The sequence below is a fragment of the Haliaeetus leucocephalus genome, unplaced genomic scaffold (assembly GCF_000737465.1).
Source record: "Haliaeetus leucocephalus isolate CR32 unplaced genomic scaffold, Haliaeetus_leucocephalus-4.0 Scaffold406, whole genome shotgun sequence".
In the NCBI taxonomy this organism is placed as follows: Eukaryota; Metazoa; Chordata; class Aves; order Accipitriformes; family Accipitridae; genus Haliaeetus; species Haliaeetus leucocephalus.
The window spans coordinates 828,139-844,430 of record NW_010972842.1 but is presented as its reverse complement, the minus strand read 5'-3'; the positions used below and the strand labels follow the sequence as shown (position 1 = coordinate 844,430).

General features: G+C 41.9%; 2 protein-coding genes across 2 annotated transcripts in view; both read left to right on the top strand.

Annotated features, from left to right (window-relative positions):
- Positions 1-8,505, top strand: part of CAV2 (caveolin 2) — an 8,784-nt gene extending 279 nt beyond the window's left edge. The window contains exons 2-3 of the mRNA XM_010574105.1: positions 45-251; positions 7,977-8,505. Of these exons, the coding sequence (XP_010572407.1) occupies positions 45-251; positions 7,977-8,127 (358 nt within the window). The 3' untranslated portion in view covers positions 8,128-8,505. The remainder of the gene's footprint in view (positions 1-44; positions 252-7,976) is intronic.
- Positions 8,506-12,725: 4,220 nt separating this feature from the next.
- CAV1 (caveolin 1, caveolae protein, 22kDa) overlaps positions 12,726-16,292 on the top strand; it is a 20,461-nt gene continuing 16,894 nt past the window's right edge. Inside the window, exons 1-2 of the mRNA XM_010574104.1 lie at positions 12,726-12,835; positions 14,811-14,922. Coding sequence (XP_010572406.1) covers positions 12,726-12,835; positions 14,811-14,922 — 222 coding nt within the window. The remainder of the gene's footprint in view (positions 12,836-14,810; positions 14,923-16,292) is intronic.

Here is a 16,292-nt window from a genome sequence, read left to right as displayed (position 1 = left end):
GTCCCCGGCGGGGTCCCCGGGTGCCGGCTCCGGCTCAACGGCAGAGCGTCCCTCTCGTTGCAGCTGGGGTTCGAGGACGTGATCGCGGAGCCCGAGCTAACCCACTCCTTCGACAAGGTGTGGGTGTGCAGCCACGCTCTCTTCGAGCTCAGCAAGTACCTGCTCTACAAGCTGCTGACGCTGGTCCTTGCCGTACCGCTGGCCCTGGCCGTGGGCATCGTCTTCGCGGTGCTCAGCTGCCTGCACATCTGGTAAGGGCGTTCGGCTGCCCGACGGCCCCTGGGCTCTGCAGGCAGCTCGGCAGGACTCTCCTCTTGTAGCACCGCTGCCTAGCCGTCGGCCGCCGGCCGGCAGTCAGGCCGACTCGCATTATCTGCTTTATTTGTAAAGGCAGAGAAAGGAAAACGATGTTTTCTCTCTGGTTCGGTTCCCTGCCTTGCTTTTACCAGCGGTCTGCTGCGTCTGTGTAAGCTCCGTGGGGCAGAGAGCCTGTTTTACCATTGGTATGCGCAACGCGTTCCAGCCTCGGCTGGCTTCGGGAGTAATAGTAATGATACCTTGGGTTTTTTTAAACTGGTTGTTAAGTTGTTAAAACGTGTATTTGAAATGAAAGACTGGGCAGAAGTCTTTCATTACACCTGGCACCTTCTCAGTACGGTTACCTCTTCCATTTTTTCCCTCGCAGACTGAAGAAAGCTTTTGAGGGCCGAGCTCGCTCTTTCTTTGCTACTGCCACAAAATCTACTGTCACTGCCTTGCATCTGGTGCATCAGCATCTCCAGGTGCAGTGCCCCAAAGCACTTCCACCTAAGCAAAGAACCCCTGCTGAGCTCAGGAAAGCTGCCTCTGGCCATGGCCCAGGTTCACAGGCAAATACAGTAGCCCTCCGAGTCACAGCAAACCTGGTGTACTTTAAACAGAATATACTGGCAAAATATCAGGGAAGAGTACCTTGAGACCAGAAAGGCAGATGACTGTAGAGAAGGAAGAAAGGCAGGGAAAAGAATGAGGTTGAGGAAAGCACGGAGAATCCAGCAGGCTCCAGAGGAAGGGGTGAATGCAGATTGTCAACATCATCCTGCAAACCAGGATTTTCCGTATCCATGGGTTTTGGGCAAAGTCTCATTTGACTTGGGTAAGACTGGAATCATGAAGTTGTTAAGGAAAACAAAATACAATCCAGAAACTGGGAAACAGACGCAAAGCGATAGGAATACATTGGTTATCTGAACCTGCGGTTGCAATCTTGTGGGTGCAGATTTCAGTTTTTGAAAGTGGAAGGGAAGTTGGGGTTGATGACATTGTCGTGAGCCACTTCAAAAACTGATTAACTCGAATTTTGGAGCATAGAGTTTGCATAATATCCAAAGGTGTTGCAATGTAGTTTAGAGCTGCCCACCTGCTACTTCTCTGGTCCCCAAATTATTATGAACAGTGTATAGTGTGCCCAGTCTTGTAGGTCTGTCAGCTGTTGGTGTGCTGTAGTGTACCATGTGACTGCAAAAGGGTATGGAGAGCATATAGATATCCAGTAGTGGAATAGCTATGGAAGAATTCATCAATGCCGAATTTATTAAGACCATAAAAATAAGGTTTTGTGCTTCAGAATGATCTTGTATCTGGATTTCACAGCCTTGGTACATAGACATGACTTTGACTGAACCAGGACTCAGAGGTCAGTTTCTATTTATGCAAGTAGTCCCTAGTGACTCTCTCAGGAACTGTGGGTTCTCAGTACATCTGAAATAGGACTGTCTTAATGTGGCATTTAATTTGAAAAGTTTCCCTTGACTTTCTGTGAACACACTTGCTACCCCAACAACTACATTTCTTTCCCTACATTCATTGTCACTACAGAATTGATCTTTCTTTTTGATCTTCCTTGCACCTGGGATGGGTGTGAAAGAATCAGTAGCGCTATCTGCACCCCCTTGGGCCCCCTCCAGTGCTACATCCAAAGCCAGCACTGTCTCATCTTCCCATAACCACAAGCTGGATTTGTTCCAACGGAAAGGTGGAACACACTGAGACTAAGTTAGTTGCTCTGCAGCTCTCCATGTTCCAGATTTCATGGGAGTAAGGAGTTCAAAGTTGCTGCATTTGAGAGGGTAACGCAGGAGCAGTGCAGGTATAGGGACCATAAACACATGGTACTGGCTCCCACGTAGCCCCATTGGGTCTGAAAAAAATAGTAACTCCTTGTTTTGTGGGTGAGAGGAAGGGAATTCCATTATAACTCTGCCTTCAGCTGTTGAAACGTCATGGGAAAACCCTGGGCACACCCTCCCACATGGCTGCCTGCAGGAGGGCTTATCAGAATCTCTGTGCCTCACTTTCATCATCCAAGCCAGTGAGATGATGATGTTGATCTGTTGTAGGGGAGCCTTTCCTGAGGCTAAATTCGAAGGTGTTTCAACAACTTTTCAAAGCGCTCAGGCACAGAGCTTTGTTGATTGTCACACATGTTGTTGCAGTTTTGTCAGCATGCTAAATATCCACAAAAGTCTGGCTCCGCATTCCTCATGCATCAAGCACAGACACCTCATGAGTTGCCCCCCTCATACCTGATAGTAAATATTGTCTTCCACCAGCAAAAAGATTGCTAAAGAAGGAAGCAAATATGTGAGACTTCATGGAAAGCAAAAAGAAAGCTGAGTAAAAAATATGTAATAATAGACTTTAATTTTCATTTTTAACTATGAAGATGGAGCATATTCTGTTCCTGCTCTCAAACTGGCTGCTTGAGCCAGAATCCAGTTTTATACTACCTGCTAAAAGATACTGATGGGCTGACACTGCGCCAGCTAGCGAGTTAGTAACCTACATACAAGCCAGTTCAAGGAAAGCTCCTTCTCCACATTTCTTCTCCTTTACTGATGGCTGTCATTCTCACCACAGACTATACATGGCAGAATCTGTCAGACTGAGTTTTAACATCTTTCTGTGAATATTAGCAAGCTTTTAAACATGTCCTTAGACTGAGGCTATTAAGGTTACTGATTTTTGAACATAAGCAGAACACTGCTGGTTTTCCAGGCAGCACATGCAAAATCATGATATATATTACAGATCGGGGACTGATTCTTGTTCCAAGCCACATTTGCCACCTCTTGGAAATTAACACTTGAATCTCACATACGATTTGTTGTGGTCTTGCCTGAATTGTGTTCTGGCATGTTGCATATTTATGCTAAGAATCAGTGGTTCGTTTGAGGACCCATAACTTGAGTCTTGGATCTGAGGTGGGCTCTGAAGCACAAGGACTCAGCCAGCTTTATGCTCTTGTCATCAGGTGGAGCAGTAGGTACTCAGCGCTCCTCTCGGCTTGAGCTTCCATTCACAGTGCTAAGATGTAGCCAGGGACTTATACGCAGAGAAGTAGATATGGACACGCATCGCCTCTTACCTCTTTCTCCACAACTCCATTTACATAACTTACTGCTGTCATACTCAACCCCAAAACCATCTCCCTACTGGCTGTATGAAATCAAAAGAAATTACAGTACAGCTATGCCATGAAGACCCACCTTATGATCTGGTGTTGCCTTGATCCCTCTGTGTTCATGTCCAGTATATATCCCTTGCCTTTGGAAGAGGAAGTAGGTGGATGTTGTCTTGCTTCCTTTTTAGTTTTTTCTTTTCCAGTCTACCTAGGTCCTGGGATATACAATTTTTGGGTTTAATGCAATTCGTATACTATGTATGGGTCCTGAAAGGCTTTAGTGGTTATCTCTTGCCTCACTCCTAAATATCCCAAGCGTTAATGGGACTCAACAAGAAGCTCTGCAACTGCTAGGTAATATTTAGTCATCTGTTCACAATGCTTGCTTGTACTATAGAGCCATGCAAGACTTTTTAATTCAAAATCATGATGTAGTACATAAGCATACTTGGAATTAGGTAATTTAACCACTGAATGGTGTAGCATTTGAAAAATAGCATTAAGACATGTCTGAGGTTCCCTTTGGAAAAATTTTCAGGATAAGATGTCATTCTTCACTTTGAGGAAGGAATCTGAATTAATAGTGAATGACTACTCCAACCACATTGCCCAACTCTGTGAAAAGTTGAGCTGCTTTGAACTGAAAATACCCTTACCAGTATGAATTAAATTGTGCTCTGCCATTTCCAAGAGGTGTTTGGTTCTTCACAATGTTCCTCAGGGATTAGCAGAAGAAAAGTAATGTGAGCAAAAGTGAGAAATGTTGATGGGTATAATTTTGTAGTTGTCCTGCCTTGAACAGAAAGAAGGATAGGATAGGATGGAAAAAAATGGGATAATTTGCTCTTTTCAGTTCAACGGTTCCCAAAAGAGGTGATTCCTTCTAATTAGTGAAAAGATGGGTATTTTGTGATATATATACATAACAAGTTTCAATGAGAGGTCATATAGGTAGTTGAAATACCTTGGCTATGCTTCAGCTTGGATGCCAAATTCAACAGATTTCTTCCCAATACTGTACCATGTGGTAGCACTAGCAGTACCAATATTGCGGTAAATGTTGATATCCTTGAGATATGCCAACTTTACTTCCACTGTTAGACCTTACTCAAGCAAGCAGTCACCATCTCTGTGAACGAAGTGCAGACTGGGGTAAGCCCACAGCACCGGGAGTAAAGGATGTATATGTTAATGTTTATTTGACAGGTCACAAAAACAAATACACAGGTTCTAGTGGCACTTGGTTATTTATTTATTAAGTGTTCCTGGTCACTCCACGGAAGGTACGTTGCACCCTCTGATGATTTAGAAATGCCGCACAGTAGGATAACAGAACAGGATGCGTGCTTGTATACATGTAGATATGTATGTAGACACACTCATGTATTTTAAAAGTTTGAAAATACCTTTTACTGGCTCTCTTGGGTGTAAAGGATTTTCTTTTCTGAGGAAAGGTGTTTGAGTAATTGTTGTCTAAGTAGACTGACTTTTATTTTAAAATTGAAAGTTATTTACATTAATTAGCTTTGGTTGCTAGCATGTTTCACATATCTTCCTACGGAGTTAGCCTACATTGTTTTCTGCGTGCATTTACCATAGAATTGAATACCAAGTGTTAAAAGATTATAAAACATTACCAAAACATTTTGATGTTTATTGTATTTAACATTATCAAAAGAGGTTAAGTCCTGGTACTGTGTGAATGCCTTCTACAACAGTTGCAAGTAGTATGATCACTGCTTTTCTAGCCTTCCCTAATGACATCCTGGTGATTCACTACATCTTTCTGTGAAACTTCTGCATAGTGGGGTATTTGTTTAGTTTGTATTTTGTGTGATCCTGTCGACAAAGGGTCCAATAGAAATGTCAACTTTCCTGCTTCTCTGCAATTCAGTTAGATTTAAAAAAAATGCAGGCCAAATTAATTTTAGATGGCAGCAAAGGAGCAGTGACATAGCCTTTATAAACTAACTGAAATGGAAAAGGGGTGAAGTCAACACAAGCTGAGTAGCCATTTCTGGTGTTTTCCCTGTGTTGCTTGGAGAAATACCATTTTTTTTTCCCCGTTGCATTACTGATGTTTATCAACTGTATTCTAACACATGAAGCCCTAATTTTATTCTCTAGAAATTATCTATTCTATATGCAGTGATACTATAGGTGGTTATAAAACACATGGTTTACTGAGTTCAGTTTAAAACTAGATACACATTATTCCAGTAACACTCACAGTTCTATATGGTGTGTATATTACTAGCTGTTTCAGCAGAGACAAAAGAAGAGAAGGTTTTAGAAAAACTATTCTTGTTTAAATCCGTCTGGGTTAGCTTAGAGTGCAGCATAGACATACTAGTATATGGTGTGCATTGTATGATAAGAGCTGAGAATCTGGTTAGACAAACACTGAAAAGAACTCATTTTGACTCCTTACCTTTCTAAGCTTCAACTTTTTTTAAATGTACAATGGGGTTTTTTCTACTTTGTTATTCTGAGTGGTACTCATTGGAAATACATGATACTTACATATTTTTCAGACTTATGATGAAACAGTAAATAAAATATTTCCTGTCATTCCAACCAAAGTCAAAGAGAGATCTGCAAACGAATTATGTGGATGCAAGACTGGGATCTTAAATTTTGAATGCAACAGCAAACTAGAACAGAGTTTATCATCTTTATCAAGAGAATCTATAGCATTTTCTACCTAATTTAGGAAATAAATGTGTTATATATGGCACAGAGATTTCTCAAAACCTTGCTGTAGTACCGCTTCAGTATCACATAAATTATTTATACATTTGATTTGTCTGCGCCCAAATAAGAACATCCAGCTTAGTGAAATGACATGGGGTTTGGGCCAGTACATGATTAAAACAGGAGAATAACTTTAAAAAGTGTGGCAGTTATCATGTATCCACTGGCCCCGGTGAGCTGCCCATATGTGCACTTCTGGCTCGCCTCAGTTCTTAGTGTGCTTGGCTTAAGCCACCACTAATGACATTGCTTTGGAATTGGGACATATGGAGAGCATCCCCAGATGGTTACTAGTGCTCAGGAGATGAAAGCACAATACTTTCAAGTATGCACCCTGAGTGAATAAAAAGATCTTTCCCCTGACCAGAAGTTTTGACCTCATTCTACCTTAGTTTCTCACCCAAAACCAAAAAATTTTACAGGATCAGCAAGTCGCTGTTTTTCTGAGGTTTGGTGTGTCTCTGCGCTATGGTAATCCAATGTAACTGGATATTGCTTTACTGTTTCTGTTTTATTGTAGCAACTTGTAACAGCAAAGTTAGATTGTTAGGAATGAGACGCCAATGGCGATGTGCATGCCTGCCGGTGCATTTGTGCGTGTGAGAGAGAGGGGGTTAAAAGAAACACCCGAAGAGACAGCAGAGCAAGAACAGATCGTAAAGAGCGCTGTTCCCCGTCGATCAAACTGGGGAACGTGGTGTTTCTGTCAAGCCTCGAAGACCCACATTCAGATATGACCACAGCGCACATGAGTCCTTAGGGGACGACCCTGTTCTTCACCCGCAGCGCGGTGGCAGCAGGGTTGCAGCATATCACGTACAGCGGCCCGTCCAGCAGCAGGGATAAGACAGCAAAAGTTCACCCCTGTAAAAGGCATGTCCAAAAATTAGCTCAGCATTCCCGGTTAGGAAGCAGAGACATGGTGAAAAGCCAGCTGGCGTCTCCTCTCCCGTGTTGCACGCAGGTGATCCTGGCCAGAGGACCACATGCATCATGGTGCTTCTGCTTGTGCCGGTGTGTCGTGGTTTAACCCCAGCCGGCAGCTCAGCCCCACGCAGCCGCTCGCTCACTCCCCTCTGCTGGGATGGGGGAGAGAACTGGAAGGGTAAAAGTGAGAAAACTCAGGAGTTGAGACAAAGGCAGTTGAATAGGTAAAGCAAAGCAAGAGAAGGAATTCATTCCCCACTTCCCATGGGCAGGCAGGTGTTCAGCCATCTCCAGGACAGCAGGGCTCCAGCATGCCTAACGGTGACTTGGGAAGACAAACGCCATCACTCTGAACATCCTCCCTTCCTTCTTCTTCCCCCAGCTCTATATGGGAAGCATGACATCCTATGGTCTGGGATCTCCCCTGGGTCAGTCGGGGTCGGCTGTCCCGGCTGTGTCCTCCCCCAACCCCTTGTGCTCCCCCAGCCTCCTCGCTGGTGGGGTGGGGGGAGAAGCAGAAAAGCCCTTGGCTCTGGGTAAGCACTGCTCAGCGGTGACGGAAACATCCCTGGGTTATCAACACTGTTTCCAGCACAAATCCAAGACAGCCCCTTACCAGCTACGATGAAGAAAATTAACTCTACCCCAGCCAAAACCAGCACAAGGTGTGAGGCTGTGAGCAAACAAAATTGATGGAGAATGAGCACGAGAGTATAAAATCAACTTGTTTAGAGAATTAGAGTTGTGCAATCACTTCCTCTTCCATTAAGATCTCACACTTGTGTTTGGTTATCCTGATTTCCCTGTGCTATAGCAGCAGCAATCTTCAGTTCTTCCATTTTCTCTTTTACAGGATCGTGGTGCCTTTTGTGAAAACCTGTCTCATGGTCTTGCCTTCAGTGCAAACTATATGGAAGAGCCTGACAGATGTTTTCGTCGTACCATTCTTTCAGAGCCTAGGCCGATGCTTTGCCATGATTAATATACGCCTGGACCAAGAGTAAATGTCAGGGACGCGACACTGCTGTAATTGTAGCTGGTGTTATACCTCTTTGCTAACCTAACATACAAGCACTTACCATTCATTCCAAACTGTTAAATTACAATGGCTGGTTTAAGTGGGAACATGCTATTTTTTCTAAAACACATTTATTTTCAGGGAGATCGTTTAAGAACAAGTAGGCAGTTTTCATAGCTCACTCTTTTAACAACAGAGTGAATGCGGAGTATGTTGGCAACACTTTATTTTAATGGTACGTCGATTGCTAGATTACAGGAGAATTTGCGTGGAGGTTTAATAGCCACCATGGTGATAATGATTGGCGTTATTACTATAAATATTTAAACAGGCTGTGATAACCTCAGTGAAACTGATCTCTAGGGTTTCTCATTGACTTTACTGCAAGTCCACCAGTGATCATTTTTGGCCCTCAATATGCAGAATGATCAACTCAGTCCTTTATTATCAGCAGTTAAAATGAATGTGACTCATTGCATAAGCATACAGAGAAAGGCACAGTTGTGTAATTCTCCTATACGGGGGGGAAAGCTCCCTAGAAGTTTATCCCTTAAAATAAGGTGTTACCTAATGATTTGAAACATCAGCTAATATGTATATTTTATTTAATGAGAGGTTAACTTTGCTGTATATTTTGTACCTTTGTAAATGGCACTTGATTGGTTTTCTTTGAAGCGTTATTTCTATAGTATTTGAATTTTAACCAACTTACTAAGCAGCAAGAGTGAGACACTGCAAAAAAAGATTTTAGATAACTAAAATTTCCATTTCTAAATGATGTAGATTTTTAAGTGTTGCTGTGCAATTCTAGTATATTCATTACACATGGTTGCGTGTAAAAGCAAAGATCATAAGTGTTTTCATACAAGACTATGCAAAAGAATTGGAAATATCTGTTTATGAGAAATGTTTTTTATTAAAAATGGGGTGTAGTAAATGCAACCCTGCCTATTTCTGTGTATTATCTGTGTGAACATTGTGATATTTAAAACGATAGACACTATGCTGGCACTTTAACTACATAGCAAGCTCTTATAGAAGGCAAGTGAGTGTAATTCGTATCCTTTTCTAATTCTCCTCACCTAATGACTTGACTCTCCATGTTGCTTATTTGCTACTTTAAAGCCTAACCCATAAAAAAATGCTTCTTCCTGCTGCACCTAATATGGGTTTGTAAACCAGAATAACAGAACATATGCAGAGGTACATTAAAATTACATTAGCCTTCTGACAGGCTTATGCTGCTGTTTTCTTAAATGCAGATGATAAGTTTCAATTGTGAAATGTATGTATGATTTGGAATATTATTTTCTAAAATGATATCACAGATTTCTTATCAAACAAGAGATATATAATAAAATAATAAAACATCAGCTTTTTCCTATTTTCAACTTCATTTTGTCAGGTTTTTCAACTTTTTAAAAAGCTCTTACAATGCTGAACAGCATAGAATACTATGCAGTTCTTCCAAAATATGGGAGAGGGAAAAGAAAGGGATGAGCATCAATACGGTTCCACTATTATCAATTGCATTTAACTTCTTTATAGTAGAAAATGATGTATCTCTGTGTGTAATTAAGCCCATACAGAATGATTGCTTTCTCCGAAGCAGGTCTCAGTGTAGAATTTTGGCTACATTCAAAAAAACGCTTAATCCTTTTTACAGGTGCATGCTTTATTTACAGATGAGCTGCTGAATTTTCCTTTTCTTGCTTATTGGCCTGCAGAAGCTAGCTAGCTGACACTGTATATTCTTTGTACATTGAGAATATATTTGTATGTTAAAAATATTTTTACAATTAGTGCCATTTAGGGAGGGATTCATATGGCTTTTCAAAACTGGATCTTAATGATTAGTGCCCATGGAAACTTCTCTGGAGTTTTTTTCTTCTGCAAGAAGTTAGCTCGCTGTTCATATGTGCTCTTCAAGATACCTTTCCTATGTTAAAAATGGAAATATCTCTTTTGAAAATAAAAATTGGTCAGGCTAGGCTTGAATTCTTTTGAGAGTTATTTTCTTTTACAACGTCCAAGGATTTTTACAAAGATATTTTCCACAGAAAAATATCCCCTTGATGAATTCATTTAAAAAAAAAAAAGAAAATAAATCAATCAGTACTAGTCCTTGTGTCTAAAAGGAGCTCTATAAAAGCCTAAACTTTGCGGGAACTCAGGTCTGGATCCAAACTTTGAGAGTGAGGCCATTCCCTAGAGAGTAAGTATCATTTAGGTCATGCATGCCTGGATATATGCATTCTTAAATAGCTTACTGAAGTCATCCAGCTCTAGCTACCACAGACAATCAAGTAGAATGGTTTGGTTTGTTCTTATTTTGATTTAGGCTTGTCATTAATTAGTTCTTTTCACCATTTCTCTAGCTGTTACAAGACTCAAGCAAGCTTGTAATTAAGTAATTAAAGCTGTTGGTTTCTTACATATTTTATAGTAGTATCTTTCTCTGGAACAGATGTACTTTTACTATAAGAAAATGCATTCTTAGGCTTAGGGTAAAATACTAGATGCTTGGCAAATATGCTTACTTCATCCATGAAAGGAGTGGAAGGAAGCATGAATATATACAGGCTCTCCAATACTTAGGTGTAAATCTGCCCCAAGCAACTCTGCTGGCAAGTGTTCTCTGGATTTTGTGGATTTGACAGTTCTGAGAAACATCCCGAAGCTCTGCCACAGCTGATACTGTCAGTAGCTTACAGCATTGTTGGACAACAGGCACTGAATGGGCACTGGCGCTGAACTGTGATCTTCAGTGTAGGGGTAGATTCCTTAAGTTCTCCATTTCATTTGAAATGCGGACAAACCATCCCAGCTGATCCCTTAACAGCAACCTACAAATGAGAATTTAGGCAAGAAGAGGAGTCCAGAAACTTAGTCTCATTGTCTGCAACAAACGTAGGAAAATTTACACCTGATTCAGGTCATCTACTTTGATGTATCTTCTTCCCCTCTATGGAATGGGGAAGATGTTATTGGTCTTAACAAGAGTAGACTTTCCATCATCATGGTAGAGTTATGAGGATAAATAAATAAAAAGTGTGAGATGTTCCTATTCCAACCTGCCTCTTGTTACTGCAGACCTTAGATGTATAATCATGAGCTAGAGATTCATTTCTGTGATGCAAAATATTTCAGCATCTTGTTTTTCATCAAGACCACAACTAACATACAGAACTAACCCCAGATTTGTGTTTATGGGCTTTTTTTTCTTTTAATTCCCAAAGAAATTTAACCTGCCTCCTTATGAGAGCTATTGCATAAGGTCCTTCTAATCTGACTCTAGAATTTCTATATTTGTATCTTATCTTTCCCCACCCTACTTGTTCATTGTATAAATTGGAATAAATTCTTAACAGAAACTTTGATGTATTAGTAAATGAGAAGCCTTTTCCCACCTATCCAAAAAGCTCACTTAGGCATACACTGACTGAAAAGTTCAGAACATCCCTGCAGCTCTGGGACCTCAGACCACACACTCCTATGTAGTGGAAGCCAAAGAATGGTAAGTCCATTACTTTTACAGGGTGTGATTGTTCCCCCACCTGCAGAGATAAAACTATTGCTGTTAAGCTGTATTAACTCTATTTTAAAAAATACGTGAAAAATACATGTGGTTTTTTTGAAAAAAAGAAAATGCAAGTGGAACAAGGTCAAACACCAGACACACTACCGGTGTTGTCTTTTAGTACACTGTGCTCATGAAAATTAGAGCTGAAGACCTCCAGTGAGTATACTGAACCAGCAGTTATGCATTAAAAACTGAGGTGCTTTCTTTGTGCAGGGTTTTACAACTGAGGGGAGAATTAATAAAGGCTAATTTTAGCCTGGTGACACTAATCTTCCTAAGTTTATTGCAACAAAATAAAAATGTCTTCTGTAGAGGCAATTCAGAGGAGCTAAGAGAGGTTCCTGCTCTGAATCATCCTCCAGAGAAGACTCTCTGCACTGATTAATCTAAAATGTTTGGCTTGGCTTGGCTCTTTTCCTCTGCTACATAAAAAGTTAGATTTGCTGCAGAAATTAGGCAGGCCTATGGAAGCAACTACAGCTTCATGTAAAATAGTGGGGCAGGTTCTTCTCTACACGCTTCTCTCACAACTTGAAGCCAGGGGTGAGTGTCACCTATGCTCGGTGTTCAGTTTTGTCTGTTGTCTGGCTTCCCCCTCCAACTGCAAGCAGAAGAAGGCGGCCCCCTTCACAAGGCACTGAATCAGATCTACTTTAGACACCTAAATGGAATAAAATGTAGAGATTCACACATTTATTTCAAACTTTGGGGAAAGCTATTCTATTTTTCCAACTGCCTCAGTTTAATAAGAGCTGCTTTTTCACCCCATGGACCTACCTCACCTTGCTTTTTACTTTACGCTATCTCAGCTATCACAATGCTATAACTCTAAGCTAGGATTGGCCATGAAACGCTTAGACAGTGAAGCTCGGTGACAAAAAGTCCCATCGTAAGTGAGCCTCAAGGAGTGGGTGTTTAAGTCCCATTAATGAGACTAGTTCTCACAGTCTGATATTTCTATAAGACACCTGAACTGTTAGTAATAGGCTAGAACTGGCAGAATGGTACAGAACAGTGTTGACATTGATCAGCGTTCATGGTCCAGCTCTGTATTTGTCAAGGGATTTGATATTGAAAAGGGTGGAGAAAAGGGTGACTTGATTTACGCAAGGTCTGGCAGAATTAAAGCTTTCAATCTATTTGCCTCTCCAGCCAAGACGGTTACAAGCTATCTTGATTGAGACCTACAGGGACTACCTCTAATAAAAGATGTACGCACCTACCGCAGGATTGAGATGAGAGTCAGGCATTTAAATCCAAAATTGTAATCCCTGCCCAGCTGCCACCCAACCAGGAACATGTCTAAACTCAGAAGGCACCTCCCTGTCATGTAACCTCTCCTCAGTACCTACAGTTTTACTTTGGTCATGCCCAGAACTGCCCTTGTTTGAGCAACTTGGCGTCTTACATCTAAACCTAGTCAGAATCCCAAAAGAAGGGAAGAGATTGCCTTGGACCCCTCGAAATACACTTACTGCACAGCAGCAGAACAGGGCACTTCCCAAAATACGCTTTCCCAGGAGTGAGTCCAAACGCATTAGCACACCTCAGACAGGCAAAAACTGACTTCGGGTCTCTCAAATTTTGGATTACTTCTTCTAGCCCTCAGGCTATTGTGAAATGTGTTATGGCAGCAGCGCTTCCTTGTAAAAGGAAATCACTCCTAGCTAGAGGCTGTGAGAAGGCAGGAACGTGAGGGGATCTCACCACCTCTCCTGGTGTAACTACTCCTTTGATGCAAGGAACAAACAGGCCAAATAACAAACACATACATGAAAGTGTGGTCCTATATACCAGTGGCGAGGGGCATCCCTCTCAGTGGAAAAGTTCTGATCCAGTGACTTATAATTTAAAATACAGAAATTCTCCAGAGAGTGGGGACAGGATGACCACCATGTATCCTCCAGGACTACAAGTCTGTAAATCATGGAATCAGCAGAACATTGGCCTGCATGTTAAACCCATCGCAATGCTTGTTATCACGCAGCAGGGTGAGGACAGTAGCACGGCTGATAAAAGCTCACTACCAACAGCTCTGGCAGCTCAGGCTTTCATCCAGCAAAACATCCCAAAATGCACATAAAAGCATGCACTTAAGCAGTTCAACAGAAGAGACTAAAAAAGCAACGCTCTTCCTCTCCTAAGCCTCAGGTTCTTAAGTGCTCTGCATAAGGCACGCTCCTTGCTGACAGCCTCTGTTATCTGACAGCCTCGCTGCTGTTGAAACTCTACATAAAGAATACAGTTTCCCAGAGCTGATTCTGATCTTGCTGACATTGGAATATATCAGGAGTATTGCTAAAAACAAAAAGGGAAAAATTTCACAAGCGTAAAAAAAAAAAGGGGGGGGGGGGAGATGAGGAGTGGAGGGAGCGGGAGTGTTTAACACCAGACAAAGACACTCAGTGAGTAGTCATGCACATTCAGTTCAGTTTCATGACTCATTTTCTGACAGTTTTTTGAGGAATTTTGTCCAATCCTTTTTTTTTTTTTTTTTTTCACTAGCTTCTGGGAAGAAATGTTTCCTACCCATACCAAAACCTTTCCTCTTCTGAAAACAGAAAGAACAGCTCATAACTTGCACGCATAACTTTGCTCCGTGTTTAGGGCAAGTTCTCAATTAAGGTAGTCCTGAGGTTTGAAAATTCAGTTAAAGCAAGACTTCGGAGCGATAAAAACTTTTTAAAATCAGGCATGAAATGCCTAAGGCTGGTGTAATGGAGAAAGAAGAAAGGCAGTGAGATGGCCAGCCAAGGTAAAATGTAGTCCTGTTCAACAGCTGACCTGGGCTGCTGAGGACACAGCAAAGCTCAAAGAGAAGACAGTTTGGGTGGCATTTCCAAGGCCAGCTTGGGTGTCTACCAGCCCTGGCAATCTTAGGCCACCCCTGGATAATCCATTCATGGGAACCGAGAAGGGGACCAGAGCCTTTGCACTTTCAGAAGCTTCCTGCAAGCCTTTAGCAGGCCCTTTCTGGCTGAGCTATACTCTCCCTCTGTACGTAATGGGAGCTCCTTGCAGAACTCCTGCGTGCACCCATGCCAAGTCTCTGGCCGTTAAGTTTGTGTGCGTTTCTCTTACGACAGTGCTAGAGGCAGCGGGCCGTGGCTTTCTCCCTGTCCGTCTCCGTACGTGGAACTTCCTCGCCCTTACAACTTGGCAGTGCCCGTGCCGATTTCTCTGGAGGCTGTCTTCTTGGTATTTAAGCTCAAGCGAGCACTTCTAAGGTTCATCAGATGTGATGGTTCTTGTACGCAGCCCATTCTGGGGTTCATCTCACAAAGTTGATAAATTCTGCCAGCGTCCAATATTCTTCTAGCTGCAGTAGTGTTGTGTGATTCAGAAATTTCTTTTCAAGGGGGCTGTGGTTTTGCAGAAACCATTCCAGGACCGATTCATCATTTTGAATTAACAAATACATCTTTTTCTTTTAGTCATCCTTGAGATATGCAGTAACAGTGAATGATGGGTCAAAATCTTCTGATTTATGTGCAGGACTTTGACAAATTGAAAAACTTTCCTAGGTATAAAAAGAAAGAACTGTCTTACGGGTTTTTTTCAGACAGTCCTTCAGTCCACCCGTTTGACCCTATGCACACATTCAAATGCTTGGACAGCTGAAGATGTTTTAATGATGGCCTAAGTGAATTATTGCATCAATAAAAAAGTTACTTTTAAAAATTACAAGTAACTCGGAAAGTTGGAAAACATCCATCCAAAGCATTTGTTCCGAAGTTTATGAGCAATATAAACTCTTAAAGAAAGCTCACTGCTAACTGATGACCGTATCAGTAATACATGTCCACATGGACCACATTTTCAGCAGGTACAGTTATTTACATCTGTGGAGCCTACATCCCTCTTAGCCAGTGGCTTTTTCAAGGTCATTTCCCTATTGAATTGCCAAAGCTAAGTATACTGCAGTTAAGAATTTTCTACTTCTGTTGCTGCAATTCTGTGCTAAATGGCATAACACTAAGGTCACTATTTTTTCTGTTAATGTTATAAACCTTTCACCGTGGTCTGATTTCCTAACAGAAAACTGATGGCTGCAAACACCAAAAAAAAAAAAAAAAAAGGGCAAAATATAGTTTATAGATGTATAGTGCTATTGCAACTCTAACCTGAACAATCTTGAACGCAGTGACGAATCCTTACAGCTTTTTATGCCAGCATACGCCCCTGATCTTACAAAAGACCCTGAGAATAGAGCGTGGCGAAATGTCAGCGTCCCACCATTCCTCTTTAAAAGTAAATCCCAGCGGTTAATACGCATGGCAGACATGCATGGGTCAGTCTTCTCCCGGGAAAAATATAGCACGGCTTAAAGTGCAGGACTGTTAAATATTTGCATAGTTTTGAACTGAACCAGTTGAGAAAAATCTCTTTTTCTTCATCCCAGGGATGTCCAAGTTTCCACAATTGTTCCTGGGGCAGCGATAACTGTGTGTAAACTACTGTCGGTGCGGGGGGGGTGGGGGGGGGGGCTACAAACGCCTCGCTGCTGAAACACAACTAAAGTTTTCCATCTCCTCGTTGCTTCCTTGCCGCCCCCCCAGCCCCGCGCC